Here is a 15300-nt window from a genome sequence, read left to right as displayed (position 1 = left end):
TGGTTTCCTGCCTCACATTTAGATCTTTAATCCGTTTTGAATTTATTTTTCTGTATGGTAAAAGAAAGTGGTCCAGTTTCATTATATTGCATGTTGCTGTCCAGTTTTCCCAACAGCATTTGTTGAAGAGACTTTTTTCCACTGGATATTTTATCTTGCTTCATTGTAGATAAATTGACCATATAGCTGTGGATCCACTTCTGGGTTTTCCATTCTGTTCTATTGATCAATGTGTCTGTTTTTGTGCCAGTACCATACTGTCTTGAGGTGGTAACATTTTCTGATCCGTAAGAATGAAACAGAAATTGAGAAAAGTACAATAATTTATATTTCTCAAATTATACTCAAAATACAACCTACATTTAGTAGGTAAAGTAATATGACAATTACTAACAATTGTGTCAGCAGTAATAATATTAGTTTTGATTTGAAAAATTTATTCAGTCAATTTAGAATCAATTTCAATATAAATGCACACACTTCATATGTCTAAGAGCCATAGATTAACAACCCTAAGTGGATTTAATTGTGAATTCTATTCTTCAGTTTCCTCAGGTTTAAAAATCTCTGCCCAAAATAATAGATAGTATTTCCCCAGGATTGGTATCTTATCCTCTAAAGTTTGGCTCACATGCAAAGCAGGACTGGAGAGGAAGGGGAGCACTGGCCAAGTCATTTACCTTCTAAACAAATCTATGGTAATAAGAGCAAATCACTCAATAAATACTGAACTGAGCATTTGAATTCATAAATTGCTCTCTTTAGCACTTTCAAACTAATCTATTACTATATTTAGCAAGAGATAACAGGACTATAAGTTAAATCCAAACACAAAAAATAAACCTAATGTAAAAACAACAGAATTTTTTTTTCATCTCTTAACTGGTTCCCTGACTGCATCTGTATTCTCCTAATATATGGATATGTCAGAAAAAGAAACTCCCACATAACAAATAATAATTTTCAGGTATTTTCCGTCATTTCCTCTCCCAAATGCATTCATCCAGGGCTATTTTCACTTGCTTGCTTGTAAATCCTACAAAAAGTCTAGTCAATTTATCCATCGCCATCTCCACCTGAGCTTCCAACAGTTAGAAAAACAGAAAAGTTCGAAGCATTTGGAAAAGCGGTAAGGTTCTAAAAGTATGCCAGTTGATATATTTTGTTGAAAAAAATCTACTTCCTAAAAGTCAACAGTTTAAAATTCACAGAAGGAGGCAAGAATCTTTGGAAAATGAAAAATCTTTTCATCACTTCAATCAGCAGATTTAAAATGCTCTTCATCCACAGTGGTGTAGATGTAGCCCTCAATTCAGATACTCAAGAGACTGCTTGATGGCCCTGCTGCTCAGGCTGTAAAGCTGGGTCTGGAGCTCATGTACACTTTTGCTTTCCCCTTGAGGACATTCATGGATCAAACGCAGAACATCCTTGTGGATGAAGTCAAGGTGGTAGTACTCGCCATACTTCTGGACCTCATTTATTTTTGATGGCGCACTGGGTCCAGAGGCCACTTCGTGGGCTTTATCCAGCATCATATGTGCATTGACTGTTTCCAGAATATGTGTTGAACTCATTCATGTCCTCCAGGACTCGGATATTCAATACCTCAAGGCCCTTTACTTCTTTAAAACATCTGAGGATACCGATCACTTTGACATAACTTCCACTAAAAGAAGCGACATGCCCTGTTTTGCTTTATTTCTTCTGAGCCACTGGCGGACCTCAATAGGCTTGGTGTTCGTATCATCAATTCTGTAAAGAATGTAGTTTGAAGCTCTCTGGCCTTCTGATTATCCCCACAATAGAGACCTGGGAAACTTCAATTCCCCTTATCTTGAAAACACTGTCAACCAGGGTGGAGGTGGAGCAGCTGGTTTACAGGACAAGGTATAACACCCTGAATTCGGATCCTGGATCTTTGGGTTTTCGTAGCAGGAGCTTCACCACCCTGAGATGGCTGGTCATTGCTTCCAAAAGTTTCACCCACAGCAGAGATGCTGCCATAGCTCACAAAACCATTCTTACTCATCTTAAGAAGAGCTCAGAGAGATTAGGAGGTAGGTTTTCACTTTAGTCAGCGAGTTCCTCAGGAGGGCTCTGACTGCTTCAAACAGCTACCACCAGAAGTTCAATGTGTGGTGACTCAAGCAGCCTCGAGCGACCTATGGAGCCAATCAGCTACCAAAATACTGTACTCTCCAGCTAATGAGGACCTACCAGCTTCTCACCAGGTCCCATAATTCTTTGGAGTTGTATGGTAGTTGCTGGCCTATATTTTAAAGGCCCCACGTATTATTTCAAGCCTTTTTTGCCATCTGTATAAAATGCATTTTTATTAGGTACCCCTCCCCTTCATTCCTAACTGCCACAACTTCTTCTATAGTCACTTCTTAAATATTCATTTATTCACCCACATAATTTTCAGAGCACTAAGTGCACTATGGTAAAGAGCTATAGGTTTATATGGCAGAGGTAGCAGGAGTGTGGGGCAGGGCACAAAAATGGTTATGGTTCTCAAAGAACTCACATTCATTAAATCATTTGTTTAATCATTAAAACCAGAAGCATTCTAGATGGTCATCATATTCAAAAGTAAATCACATCTTACCCCTGCCTTTTTAAGTTTTTTTTTTTATTATTATAGAATTGTAATTTTCCAGTTATTCTGACAAATACACTATCAGTAAAAAGAAATAGTTGGTATATTTCAATTCCTACATCAATTCAAATGAGCTCTAAATTATTTTCAAGACTCTACCAATAGGTCGGAGAAATACAAAATGTGGTCTCCATCAGATATTAGGAAAAACATGAATAAAATCAAAATACCATTTCTGTACACTTTTATGCAGTAATTTGTGAATTACTATAGCAATTTATATGAATATCTCCCAGAATATTTTCATATTACATTGAAAAGCCATTTTTCCTCATAAAACATTTTATTGGGGTTATAATTAACTTAAAAGTTTCTTTATGATTAATAAAGAATATCATGAGTGACATAAGTCAAGCAGAGAGAGTCGATTATCATATGCTTTCACTTATTTGTGGAGCATAACAAATAGCATGGAGGACATGGGAAGTTAGAGAGGAGAAGGGAGTTGGGGGAAACTGGAAGGGGAGGTGAATCATGAGAGACTATGGACACTGAAAAACAATCTGAGGGGTTTGAAGTGGCCGGGGGGGTGGGAGGTTGGGGTACCAGGTAGTGGGTATTATAGAGGGCACGGATTGCATGGAGCACTGGGTGTGGTGAAAAAATAATGAATACTGTTATGCTGAAAATAAATAAATTTAATTTTAAAGCCAAGAATATCATTGTTGGAATCCACCACTGGCAAAGAACTTCAATAAAAATCCTTTGATATTAGAAAATAACCTAAACTTGTAGAGCTTTGAGTTTATTAATACTTTCTCTCATTTCTTTTACTGGTTAAAATAATTTAATTTTGGTATGCCAAATTACAAAAATATGTGAATAGTAGATCTAAAACTTATAGAAAAAGAACTGTATTTATTTTTCAGTCAGAAATGGATAATACCAGAGGCAATATACTTAATTTGTTTTACAAATAAATATAATACTTGTTACCTTTGCACACAAACTACCAAGTAAATGTGGATATTTAACTTCTGGATCCATATTTTATATAATAAAAGAGGAATTAAACATCTAAGTAATATCTATATTCCTAAAATTGCCCAGTATTAAGATATCAGGATAACTGTATTTTATCAAATGTTTACAACCTAATAATCAGACACTGCTGTTTTATTAGCTGACATCAGACTGTTCAGAAAAGCTTGAGGTTAAAATGATGTAACTGATTGTACATCAACAACTACATTCAGTACAAATTGATGTATACCAAATGATCTATACCAAAATGTTAAGAACCACCCCACCTACCTGACAGGATTGCTGGTTAAAGAAACCCTCAGAGATTCAAGGCAGTTAAGAAGTTTCTCATCTGAAATACCAGATCGTAATTCATGAACATATTCTTGTGAAGACAAGGTACATTCATGTTTGCTGTTTTTCAGCCCGCCCTATAAAAAAAAAGAAATCACATTTTAAAAAAACAACAGGTTTTGAAAGAACTTTTAAAATAAAATAATGCATAGACCATGCAAGTATTTTATTATAGAAAAATATGTGCGTAGTGCTATGCACTTAAAAATTCTTGGTCATAGAAATGACGAGGTAAAATCAAGTTATATACATATCTCGACCCTCCCCTCATCCTCATTTAAAAAGAAATTACACTGCTAGTACTCATAGTCTAAAAAGACTATGGACGTGAGATTAAGTGTCACTGACAGGGATGCTTAAATTTACAATCCAGGCACTAACATTAACCCACAGAATGAACATTTACAAATCATCTTATTAAATTTCCTAGTTAATATGCTTCTGTTCTATACCGTAAAATACAGTGAAGAAAACTTAATATAAAACATTACAGATAACCAAAAACTACTGAAATGTATCAGAGAATTAGCCTACCTCAAAAAACAAGTGAAAACAGTTATTAAAATGTAAAACAGTACAGTCTCCATTTAGCATGTTAATCATATTAGTCTAAAGTATTCACTAATTCCCAACTATTCCTTCCTATGTTACTCCCATGTTGTATATTAATTTTAAAAAGTCATCAAATGCATTTATCTGATAATGACTAGTTTTTAGCTTAATTTCCAATATACATGGGGTTATTCTAGAACTCATTATCTCAACACAGCTCCTTAGCTTCATCACCTTGCCATAGTAACTATATAAGTAGTTTGGGGAAAAGACTGAAAGGAAAACATCATCGACACATTCATTGCACTAATCACTCAGTTTCACATTCTAGATATACAGAATCATATACATAATCATTCTAGATATATATTACAAATGCATTCCCCTGAATTAAAATTCTAGTTTGAGTCAAATATTTCAAGTCTGTACTAATCACACTTAAGTTTCTTTAAGTATCTAAGCTAGAATAAGGAAAGTGATTTGGTTTGGTTTGGTTTTTTCCCTAATTTGGTAGAAGTTATATCATTTGAGGATATAAAATTTGTTAAAAATGTGTTAACAATGAGAAATGGATTCCACAGGGTTGCAGGGTGTTTGGCTTTTATCAAGAATGCCTCCTCGGGGCGTCTGGGTGGCTCAGTGGGTTAAGCCTCTGCCTTCAGCTCAGGTCCTGATCCCAGGGTCCTGGGATGGAGCTCCACATCCGGCTCTCTGCTCTGTGGGGACCCTGCTTCCTCCTCTCTCTCTCTCTGCCTACTTCTCTGCCTACTTGTGATCTCTGTCTGTCAAATAAATAAAGAAAATCTTAAAAAAATAAAAGGAATGCCTCCTCAATGCAGAAATAGACATTCTTAATGTCTGAATTTTTAAAAATTCCACTGAACAGTAAGTATCTGATGAAGTCTTTTTTTAAGATTTTATGTATTTCTTTGAGAGACAGAGAGAGAGACAGTCTGAGCAGGGGGAAGGGCAGAGGAGAAGTAGACTGCCTGTTGAGCATGGAGTCATACATGGGGCTCAATCCCAAAACCCTGGGATCATAACCTGAGCCAAAGGCAGATGCTTAACCAACTGAGCCAAGCAAGCACCACTGAAGTCTGGTACAGTCCTGCAGCAACGTGTATTCCCTTCTGGTGCTGTAGCTTAAGACACTGAGGCAAAGGTCATTATTTATGGCTATCACCCTTCTAGATTCAGAACTCTATGCGAGATATCTAACACAGTGATTCGGTTTAGTGAGCCTCAAAGGAAGTGTGCTATTATTGTATCTGGCCAATAAGAATTACAGAACAAGGAATACAGTTTCATAGTTTTAGATCACATATTTTGTATAATTCACACTAACTTGATATTTTTGTTAGGATATACAGATGTTTAAGACTTCTGCTGAATAAATCACGACATAGATAGCAAAGTATCACCATGAAATCTTTTCTACATTCCTTTTTTCTTTAGATTTTATGTATTTATTTGAGAGGAGAGAGAGAGGGCACAGGGGGAGGATGAGAGAGAGAAGCAGGCTCCCCACTGAGCAGGGAGCCTGATGTGAGGCTTCATCCCAGGACCCTGAGATCATTACCTGACCCAAAGGCAGACGCTTTACTGACTGAGCCACCCAGTGCCCCATTTCTTTAACTTATTTACCCAACACTTAGGGCTGTAGAACCACAAAGAATGATAGGAAGTAAACATTTATAGTATAAAATGGTGCAAGTCTGCAGTCACAAACCACTTTCATATGACCCTCAAACCCATTTTCATAATTAATGGATAACGAGGCCCTACCAAACCTTCCCTGGAGGCTTGTACATGAGTTTATTACTGTAGAATGACCTTTGTATTTGCTGTTTACTCTGCCTGCAGGATTCTTACTCCTAGTATCTCCATCCCTAATTCAACATCTAAGTCTCAACCCAATAGTGCTCTCACCACCACATTCATCATCACATCATTTTATATCTCATTCATAGTATTAGCTCAGTTTACCTTACATCATTCAGTACTCTACTTGTTTACTGCGTCTTCACTATAAAAACATAAACTCTATGAGGCAGGAATCTTGCCAACACTGTACACCATTTTGTCCCCAGATCTTAACACAATGCTTAGCACACAGTTAAGTACTCAAAAAAAAAAAAAAAAAAAAAATATATATATATATATATATATATATTTTTTTTAAGTAGTCTCCATATTGGGCACTTTAACATGGGACTTGAACTCAAAACCCTTAGATCAACACTTCAGCTTAACCAACTGAACCACCCAGGAGCTCTTCAAAACATCTTTCTTTAATTCGTGGATGGATGGATGGATGGATGGTGAGTAAACAAATGGGTGAGTAAATAAATGGGTAAATGTCTGATGAGTTCAACAAGCTGAAACTTCAAAACTTAAACGATTTGCTTCACAATATTACAGTACTGAGATGTTCCATTACCATCTATTCAGAAATGCTAGTGTAGACTAGGTAAACTGAGACCATGTACGGCATCCTAGGAAGAGCTCAAACTGTCACTGGGCTTAATTGTGACACCTTCACTTATCTAGGTAATCTTTGAGCAGACTATTCAACTAATCTCTATAAACCTGTTTACTCATTCATGATATTGGGTAATAGACACTTTCCCCTCATGTTTACTTTAAGGAATAAGTGAGAGGATGCATAGAAAGTGGTCAAAACAGGCATTTTGTATATGTTGTCTCATAAACAAAGTAAGCTGCTCAGAAATGTTTGTTCCCTTCCTTATGGTCATGGCTGAGGTATTTGTGCCTCATGGAAAAGATGTGACAGCCCAATACCTTAGGACACCCTCCTCCCCCAACTCTTAGAAACAGGTTTAAATTTAAATTATGTAATTTAAGATACTCTGTGGTTATAAGGACTGAAAGGAACCTAATGGAGCAATACAAGAAATACATAGCCTTCTAAAACAAATACGTTTTATCAAGCTTTCATGGGTTTTAACATCAGTTCATACTTGAAGATTAAGAAAACATAAAAGCATATAAAAGATGAGATGACCATTAAGTATCAGCTCATCTAATAATATCATTACAAAAGTAGAAAATCATGCTCACTGTCCATGGTCACCTAATTAGTGAGGTTGCAAGAATAAAACACGAATATTCTGGTCCTCAGGTTACTTCTTTTTCCACCATATGTCACTTTCTCTCAATACTGAATAAAAAATCAGAGCACCAACTACTTAATTATGAAATCTCAGCACAATCAATATAATGCAATATGTTAAAGAAATCACAAAGAAACAAAACAGTGCAAGAGATTAAACAAATTCTCACTATACTTAATAGAACTGTAATACAAGAATGACTTATCATTAACATCCTGTTCTGATACTGAACAAACTAAACTACTAGATAATGGAAAGGTAATGATGAAAATTTTAATTAGCTGATCTGTATGAGTCTAATGAAAATTACCACTGTGCTCATTTGATCTTTAAAAAATAATGCATACAAAGTTAGCAATTAGCATGTATCATGCCATTCCAAAGCTAGGTTAACAAATAGTTTTCCTAATTTGAAGGCATTCCTTAATTTGGAAATCATTAGGATAGAGATAAGGATCACTGTGACTGTACTTATGTTACTCTAACATAATACACAAAAACCAAAAGATACTTTGGGCCAGTTTAATAATTACATTCCCTTAACTCTGACATGAAATGTTAATATCAAAATCAATGATATTCTAAAAAGAACACATTAGGATTACAATGCAGATACTTTTTTTAAAAAAGGTTTTATTTATTTATTTGACTGAGAGAGATCACAAGTATGCAGAGAGGCAGGCAGAGATAGAGGTGGAACAGGCTCTCTGCGCCCAACATGGGGCTCAATCCCAAGACATTAGGATGACAACTCCAGCCAAAGGCAGAGGCAGAGGCCTTAACCCACTTAGCCACCCAGGTGCCCCAGAGATACTACTTCTAATATTGCTATTTATTTATTTTTATTTTAATTCCAATTAAAAAACATATAGTGTCGTATTACTTTCAGATGTACAACAGGGTAATTCACCACAACACATACCTGGGGATCAACACAGTGCATTCTTGTTTTTTTTTTTTTTTAATTTTCTTTTTTTTAATTTTTTAATTTTTATAAACATATATTTTTATCCCCAGGGGTACAGGTCTGTGAATCGCCAGGTTTACACAGTTCACAGCACTCACCAAAGCACATACCCTCCCCAGTGTCCGTAATCCCACCCCCTTCTCCCAAACCCCCTCCCCCCAGCAACCCTCAGTTTGTTTTGTGAGCTTAAGAGTCACTTATGGTTTGTCTCCCTCCCAATCCCATCTTGTTTCATTGATTCTTCTCCTACCCACTTAAGCCCCCATGTTGCATCACCACTTCCTCATATCAGGGAGATCATATGATGGTTGTCTTTCTCTGCTTGACTTATTTCGCTAAGCATGATACGCTCTAGTTCCATCCATGTTGTCGCAAATGGCAAGATTTCATTTCTTTTGATGGCTGCATAGAATTCCATTGTGTATATATACCACATCTTCCTGATCCACTCATCTGTTGATGGACATCTAGGTTCTTTCCATAGTTTGGCTATTGTGGACATTGCTGCTATAAACATTCGGGTGCACGTGCCCCTTTGGATCACTACGTTTGTATCCTTAGGGTAAATACCCAATAGTGCAATTGCTGGGTCATAGGGAAGTTCTATTATCAACATTTTGAGGAACCTCCATGCTGTTTTCCAGAGTCGTTTTAACAGCTAGCATTCCCACCAACAGTGTAGGAGGGTTCCCCTTTCTCCGCATCCTTGCCAGCATCTGTCATTTCCTGACTTGTTTATTTTAGCCATTCTGACTGGAGTGAGGTGATATCTCATTGTGGTTTTGATTTGTATTTCCCTGATGCCGAATGATGTGGAGCACTTTTTCATGTGTCTGTTGGCCATCTGGATGTCTTCTTTGCAGAAATGTCTGTCCATGTCCTCTGCCCATTTCTTGATTGGATTATTTGTTCTTTGGGTGTTGAGTTTGCTAAGTTCTTTATAGATTCTGGACACTAGTCCTTTATCTGATATGTCGTTTGCAAATATCTTCACCCATTCTGTCAGTTGTCTTTTGATTTCGTTAACTGTTTCGTTTGCTGTGCAAAAGCTTTTGATCTTGATGGAATCCCTATAGTTCATTTTTGCCCTTGCTTCCCTTGCCTTTGGCATTGTTCCTAGGAAGATGTTGCTGCGGCTGAGGTCGAAGAGGTTGCTGCCTGTGTTCTCCTCAAGGATTTTGATGGATTCCTTTCACACATTGAGGTGCTTCATCCATTTTGAGTCTATTTTTGTGTGTGGTGTAAGGAAATGGTCCAATTTCATTTTTCTGCATGTAGCTGTCCAGTTTTCCCAGCACCATTTATTGAAGAGGCTGTCTTTTTTCCATTGGACATTCTTTCCTCCTTTGTCAACGATTAGTTGACTGCAGAGTTGAGGGTCTATTTCTGGGCTCTCTATTCTGTTCCATTGATCTATGTGTCTGTTTTTGTGCCAGTACCATGCTGTCTTGATGATGACAGCTTTGTAATAGAGCTTGAAGTCCAGAATTGTGATGCCACCAACGGTGGCTTTCTTTTACAATATCCCTTTGGCTATTCGAGGTCTTTTCTGGTTCCATATAAATTTTAGAATTATTTGTTCCATTTCTTTGAAAAAGGTGGATGGTACTTTCATAGGAATTGCATTAAATGTGTAGATTGCTTTAGGTAGCATAGACATTTTCACAATATTTATTCTTCCAATCCAGGAGCATGGAACATTTTTCCATTTCTTTGTGTCTTCCTCAATTTCTTTCATGAGTACTTTATAGTTTTCTGAGTATAGATTCTGTGCCTCTTTGGTTAGGTTTATTCCTAGGTATCTTATGGTTTTGGGTGCAATTGTAAATGGGATTGACTCCTTAATTTCTCTTTCTTCTGTCTTGCTGTTGGTGTAGAGAAATGCAACTGATTTCTGTGCATTGATTTTATATCCTGACACTATACTGAATTCCTGTACAAGTTCTAGCAGTTTTGGAGTGGAATCTTTTGGGTTTTCCACATATAGTATCATATCATCTGGGAAGAGTGATAATTTGACTTCTTCTTTGCCGATTTGGATGCCTTTAATTTCCTTTTGTTGTCTGATTGCTGAGGCTAGGACCTCTAGTACTATGTTGAATAGCAGTGGTGATCATGGACATCCCTGCCGTGTTCCTGACCTTAGCTGAAAAGCTTTCAGTTTTTCTCTATTGAGAATGATATTTGCGGTGGGTTTTTCATAGATGGCTTTGATGATATTGAGGTATGTGCCCTCTCTCCCTACACTTTGAAGAGTTTTGATAAGGAAGGGATGCTGTACTTTGTCAAATGCTTTTTCAGCATCTATTGAGAGTATCATATGGTTCTTGTTCTTTCTTTTATTGATGTGTTATATCACATTGACTGATTTGCAGATGTTGAACCAACCTTGCAGCCCTGGAATAAATCCCACTTGGTCGTGGTGAATAATCCTTTTAATGTACTGTTGAATCCTACTGGCTAGTATTTTATTGAGTATTTTTGCATCTGTGTTCATCAAGGATATTGGTCTATAGCTCTCTTTTTTGATGGGATCCTTGTCTGGTTTTGGGATCAAGGTGATGCTGGCCTCATAAAATGAGTTTGGAAGTTTTCCTTCCATTTCTATTTTTTGGAACAGTTTCAGGAGAATAGGAATTAGTTCTTCTTTAAATGTTTGGTAGAATTCGCCCGGAAAGACATCTGGCCCTGGGCTTTTGTTTGTTTGGAGATTTTTCATGACTTTTTCAATCTCCTTACTGCTTATGGGTCTGTTCAGGCTTTCTATTTCTTCCTGGTTCAGTTGTGATAGTTTATATGTTTCTAGGAATGCATCCATTTCTTCCAGATTGTCAAATTTATTGGCGTAGAGTTGCTCGTAGTATGTTCTTATAGTAGTTTGTATTTCTTTGGTGTTAGTTGTGATCTCTCCTCTTTCATTCAGGATTTTATTTATTTGGGTCCTATCTCTTTTCTTTTTGATAAGTCGGGCCAGGGCTTTATCAATTTTATTAATTCTTTCAAAGAACCAGCTCCTAGTTTCGTTGATTTGTTCTATTGTTTTTCTGGTTTCTATTTCATTGATTTCTGCTCTGATCTCTACCATTTCTCTTCTCCTGCTGGGCTTAGGGTTTCTTTCTTGTTCTTTCTCCAGATCCTTTAGGTGTAGGGTTAGGTTGTGTACCTGAGGCCTTTCTTGTTTCTTGAGAAAGGCTTGTTACCGCTATATATTTTCCTCTCAGGACTGCCTTTGTTGTGTCCCACAGATTTTGAACCGTTGTATTTTCATTATCATTTGTTTCCATGATTTTTTTCAATTCTTCTTTAACTTCCCGGTTGACCCATTCATTCTTTAGAAGGATGCTGTTTACTCTACATGTATTTGGGTTCTTTCCAAACTTCCTTTTGTGGTTGAGTTCTAGCTTTAGAGCATTGTGGTCTGAAAATATACAGGGAATGATCCCAATCTTTTGATACCGGCTGAGTCCTGATTTAGGACCAAGGATGTGATCTATTCTGGAGAATGTTCCATGTGCACTAGAGATGAATGTGTATTCTGTTGCTCTGGGATGGAATGTTCTGAATATATCTGTTATGTCCACCTGGTCCAGCGTGTCATGTAAGGCCTGTATTTTCTTGTTGATCTTTTGCTTGGATGATCTGTCCATTTCAGTGAGGGGAGTGTTAAAGTCCCCTACTATTATTGTATTATTGTTGATGTGTTTCTTTGATTTTGTTATTAATTGGTTTATAAAGTTGGCTGCTCCCACGTTGGGGGCATAGATACTTAACATTGTTAGATCTTCTTGTTCGACAGACCCTTTGAGTATGATATAGTGTCCTTCCTCATCTCTTATTGTAGTCTTTGGCTTAAAATCTAATTGATCTGATAGAAGGATTGCCACCCCTGCTTTCTTCTGATGTCCATTAGCATGGTAAATTCTTTTCCACCCCCTCACTTTAAATCTGGAGGTGTCTTCGGGCTTAAAATGAGTTTCCTGGAGGCAACATATAGATGGGTTTTGTTTTTTTATCCATTCTGATACCCTGTGTCTTTTGACAGGGGCATTTAGCCCATTAACATTCAGGGTAACTATTGAGAGATATGAATTTAGTGCCATTGTATTGCCTGTAAGGTGACTGTTACTGTATATGGTTTCTGTTCCTTTCTGATCTACCACTTGGAGGCTCTCTCTTTGCTTAGAGGACCCCTTTCAATATTTCCTGTAGAGCTGGTTTGGTGTTTGCAAATTCTTTCAGTTTTTGTTTGTCCTGGAAGCTTTTAATCTCTCCTTCTATTTTCAATGATAGCCTAGCTGGATACAGTATTCTTGGCTGCATGTTTTTCTCGTTTAGTGCTCTGAATATATCATGCCAGCTCTTTCTGGCCTGCCAGGTCTCTGTGGATAAGTCAGCTGCCAATCTAATATTTTTACCATTGTATGTTACAGACTTCTTTTCCCGGGCTGCTTTCAGGATTTTCTCTTTGTCACTGAGACTTGTAAATTTTACTATTAGGTGACGGGGTGTGGGCCTATTCTTATTGATTTTGAGGGGCGTTCTCTGAACCTCCTGAATTTTGATGCTCATTCCCTTTGCCATATTGGGGAAATCCTCCCGAATAATTCTCTCCAGTATACCTTCTGCTCCCCTCTCTCTTTCTTCATCTTCTGGAATCCCAATTATTTTAATGTTGTTTCGTCTTATGGTGTCACTTATCTCTCGAATTCTCCCCTTGTGGTCCAGTAGCTGTTTGTCCCTCTTTTGCTCAGCTTCTTTCTTCTCTGTCATTTGGTCTTCTATATCACTAATTCTTTCTTCTGCCTCATTTATCCTAGCAGTGAGAGCCTCCATTTTTGATTCCACCTCATTAATAGCTTTTTTGATTTCAACTTGGTTAGATTTTAGTTCTTTTATTTCTCCGGAAAGGGCTTTTATAGCTCCCGAGAGGGTTTCTCTAATATCTTTCATGCCTTTTTCGAGCCCGTCTAGAACCTTGAGAATTGTCATTCTGAACTCTAGATCTGACATATTACCAATGTCTGTACTGATTAGGTCCCTAGCCTTCGGTACTGCCTCTTGTTCTTTTTTTTGTGTTGAATTTTTCCGTCTTGTCATTTTGTCCAGGTAAGAGTATATGAAGGAGCAAGTAAAATTCTAAAAGGGTGGCAACAACCCCAGGAAAATATGCTTTAACCAAATTAGAAGAGATCCCAAATCGTGAGGGGGGAGAAAGGGGATAAAAAGAGGTTCAAAAAGGAAGAAAGAGAAAAAAAAAAAAAGAAAAAAGAATTTAAAAAAAAGAAAACAAAGAAGAATATAAAAAAGAAAAAATGTATATATTAGATAAACTAGTTAAAAAACGTTAAAAAAGAAAAAGGTAAAAGTTAAAAAAAAAATTTTACCAGAAGGCGAGAAAAAAAACAAAAAATGAAAAAGAAAAAAATTAAATTAACTGCAAGACTAAAAAAAATAATAGGGAGAAAGCCATGAGTTCCGTGCTTTGCTTTCTCCTCCTCTGGAATTCTGCTGCTCTCCTTGGTATTGAAACCGCACTTCTTGGTAGGTGAACTTGGTCTTGGCTGGATTTCTTGTTGATCTTCTGGTGGAGGGGCCTGGGGTAGTGATTCTCAAGTGTCTTTGCCCCAGGCGGAATTGCACTGCCCTTACAGGGGCCCGGGTGAGTAATCCGCTCGGGTTTGCTTTCAGGAGCTTTTGTTCCCTGAGCGCTTTCCGTAGAGTTCTGGAGGACGGGAATACAAATGGCGGCCTCCTGGTCTCTGGCCTGGAGGAGCCAAGAGCCCAGGGCCCCACTCCTCAGTGCGCCCTCAGAGAACAGCGCCCAGTTACTCCCGTCTGCCTGACCTCCGGCCCCGCTCCGAGCTCACCGAGCCTGCGACTGGTTCAAGGTAACACTGAGCTGTGAGCTTACTGTCAGCTCTGTCTCTGTAGCCGGCTTTCCTGTTCCAATACCCGCAAGCTCTGTGACACTCAGACACCCCCATCCTTCTGTCACCCTGCGGGACCTGAGGCCACGCTGACCCCGCGTGGGCTTCGCCCCGGTTTAGCCTCTGGAGCGATGTCCCTCAGCGGAACAGACTTTTAAAAGTCCTGATTTTGTGCTCCGTTGCTCCGCAGCTTGCCGGGAGCCGGCCCCTCCCCCCGGGGTCTATCTTCCAGTCGCTTTGGATTCACTTCTCCGCTGGTCCTACCTTTCAGAAAGTGGTTGTTTTTCTGTTTCTAGAATTGCTATTCTTCTTCTCTTCGATCTGCTGATGGATTTGCAGGTGTTTGCAATCTTTAGATAAGCTACCTAGCTGATCTCCGGCTAGCTGAAGTAGTCTCAGCCTGCTACTTCTCCGCCATCTTGACTCCTCCAGCCATAGTGCATTCTTTAATCCCCACCAGCTATGTAATTCATCCATCCCGCCACCCTCCCCTCTAGCAACCATCCTTTATTCTCCATAATTAAAAGTCCATTTCTTGGGGCACCTGGGTGGCTCAGTGGGTTAAAGCCTCTCCCTTCGACTCAAGTCATGATCCCAGGGTCCTGGGATGGAGCCCTGCATAGGGGTCTCTGCTTAGTGAGGAGCCTGCTTCCCTTCCTCTCTCTGCCTGCCTCTCTGCCTACTTGTGATCACTGTCTGTCAAATAAATAAATAAAATATTTTTTTTAAAAGTCCATTTCT

The 15300-nt window shown here is 38.2% G+C and overlaps 2 protein-coding genes across 2 annotated transcripts in view; both read right to left on the bottom strand.

Moving 5' to 3' along the window:
- Window positions 1-15300, bottom strand: part of DIAPH2 (diaphanous related formin 2) — a 958873-nt gene that overhangs the window by 759495 nt on the left and 184078 nt on the right. The window contains exon 5 of the mRNA XM_032331686.1: window positions 3917-4056. Within this exon, the coding sequence (XP_032187577.1) occupies window positions 3917-4056 (140 nt within the window). The remainder of the gene's footprint in view (window positions 1-3916; window positions 4057-15300) is intronic.
- On the bottom strand, window positions 599-3048 carry RPA4 (replication protein A4). Its single transcript, XM_032331684.1, is given in 6 exon segments — window positions 599-1313; window positions 1315-1569; window positions 1571-1668; window positions 1671-1788; window positions 1790-1866; window positions 1868-3048. Coding segments are annotated over 6 exon segments (771 nt in total). The 5' UTR covers window positions 2033-3048; the 3' UTR covers window positions 599-1255.

The sequence above is a fragment of the Mustela erminea genome, chromosome X (assembly GCF_009829155.1).
Source record: "Mustela erminea isolate mMusErm1 chromosome X, mMusErm1.Pri, whole genome shotgun sequence".
NCBI classification, from domain to species: Eukaryota; Metazoa; Chordata; class Mammalia; order Carnivora; family Mustelidae; genus Mustela; species Mustela erminea.
The sequence above is the reverse complement of the archived record's forward strand: the minus strand, read 5'-3'. Positions and strand labels throughout refer to the sequence as shown.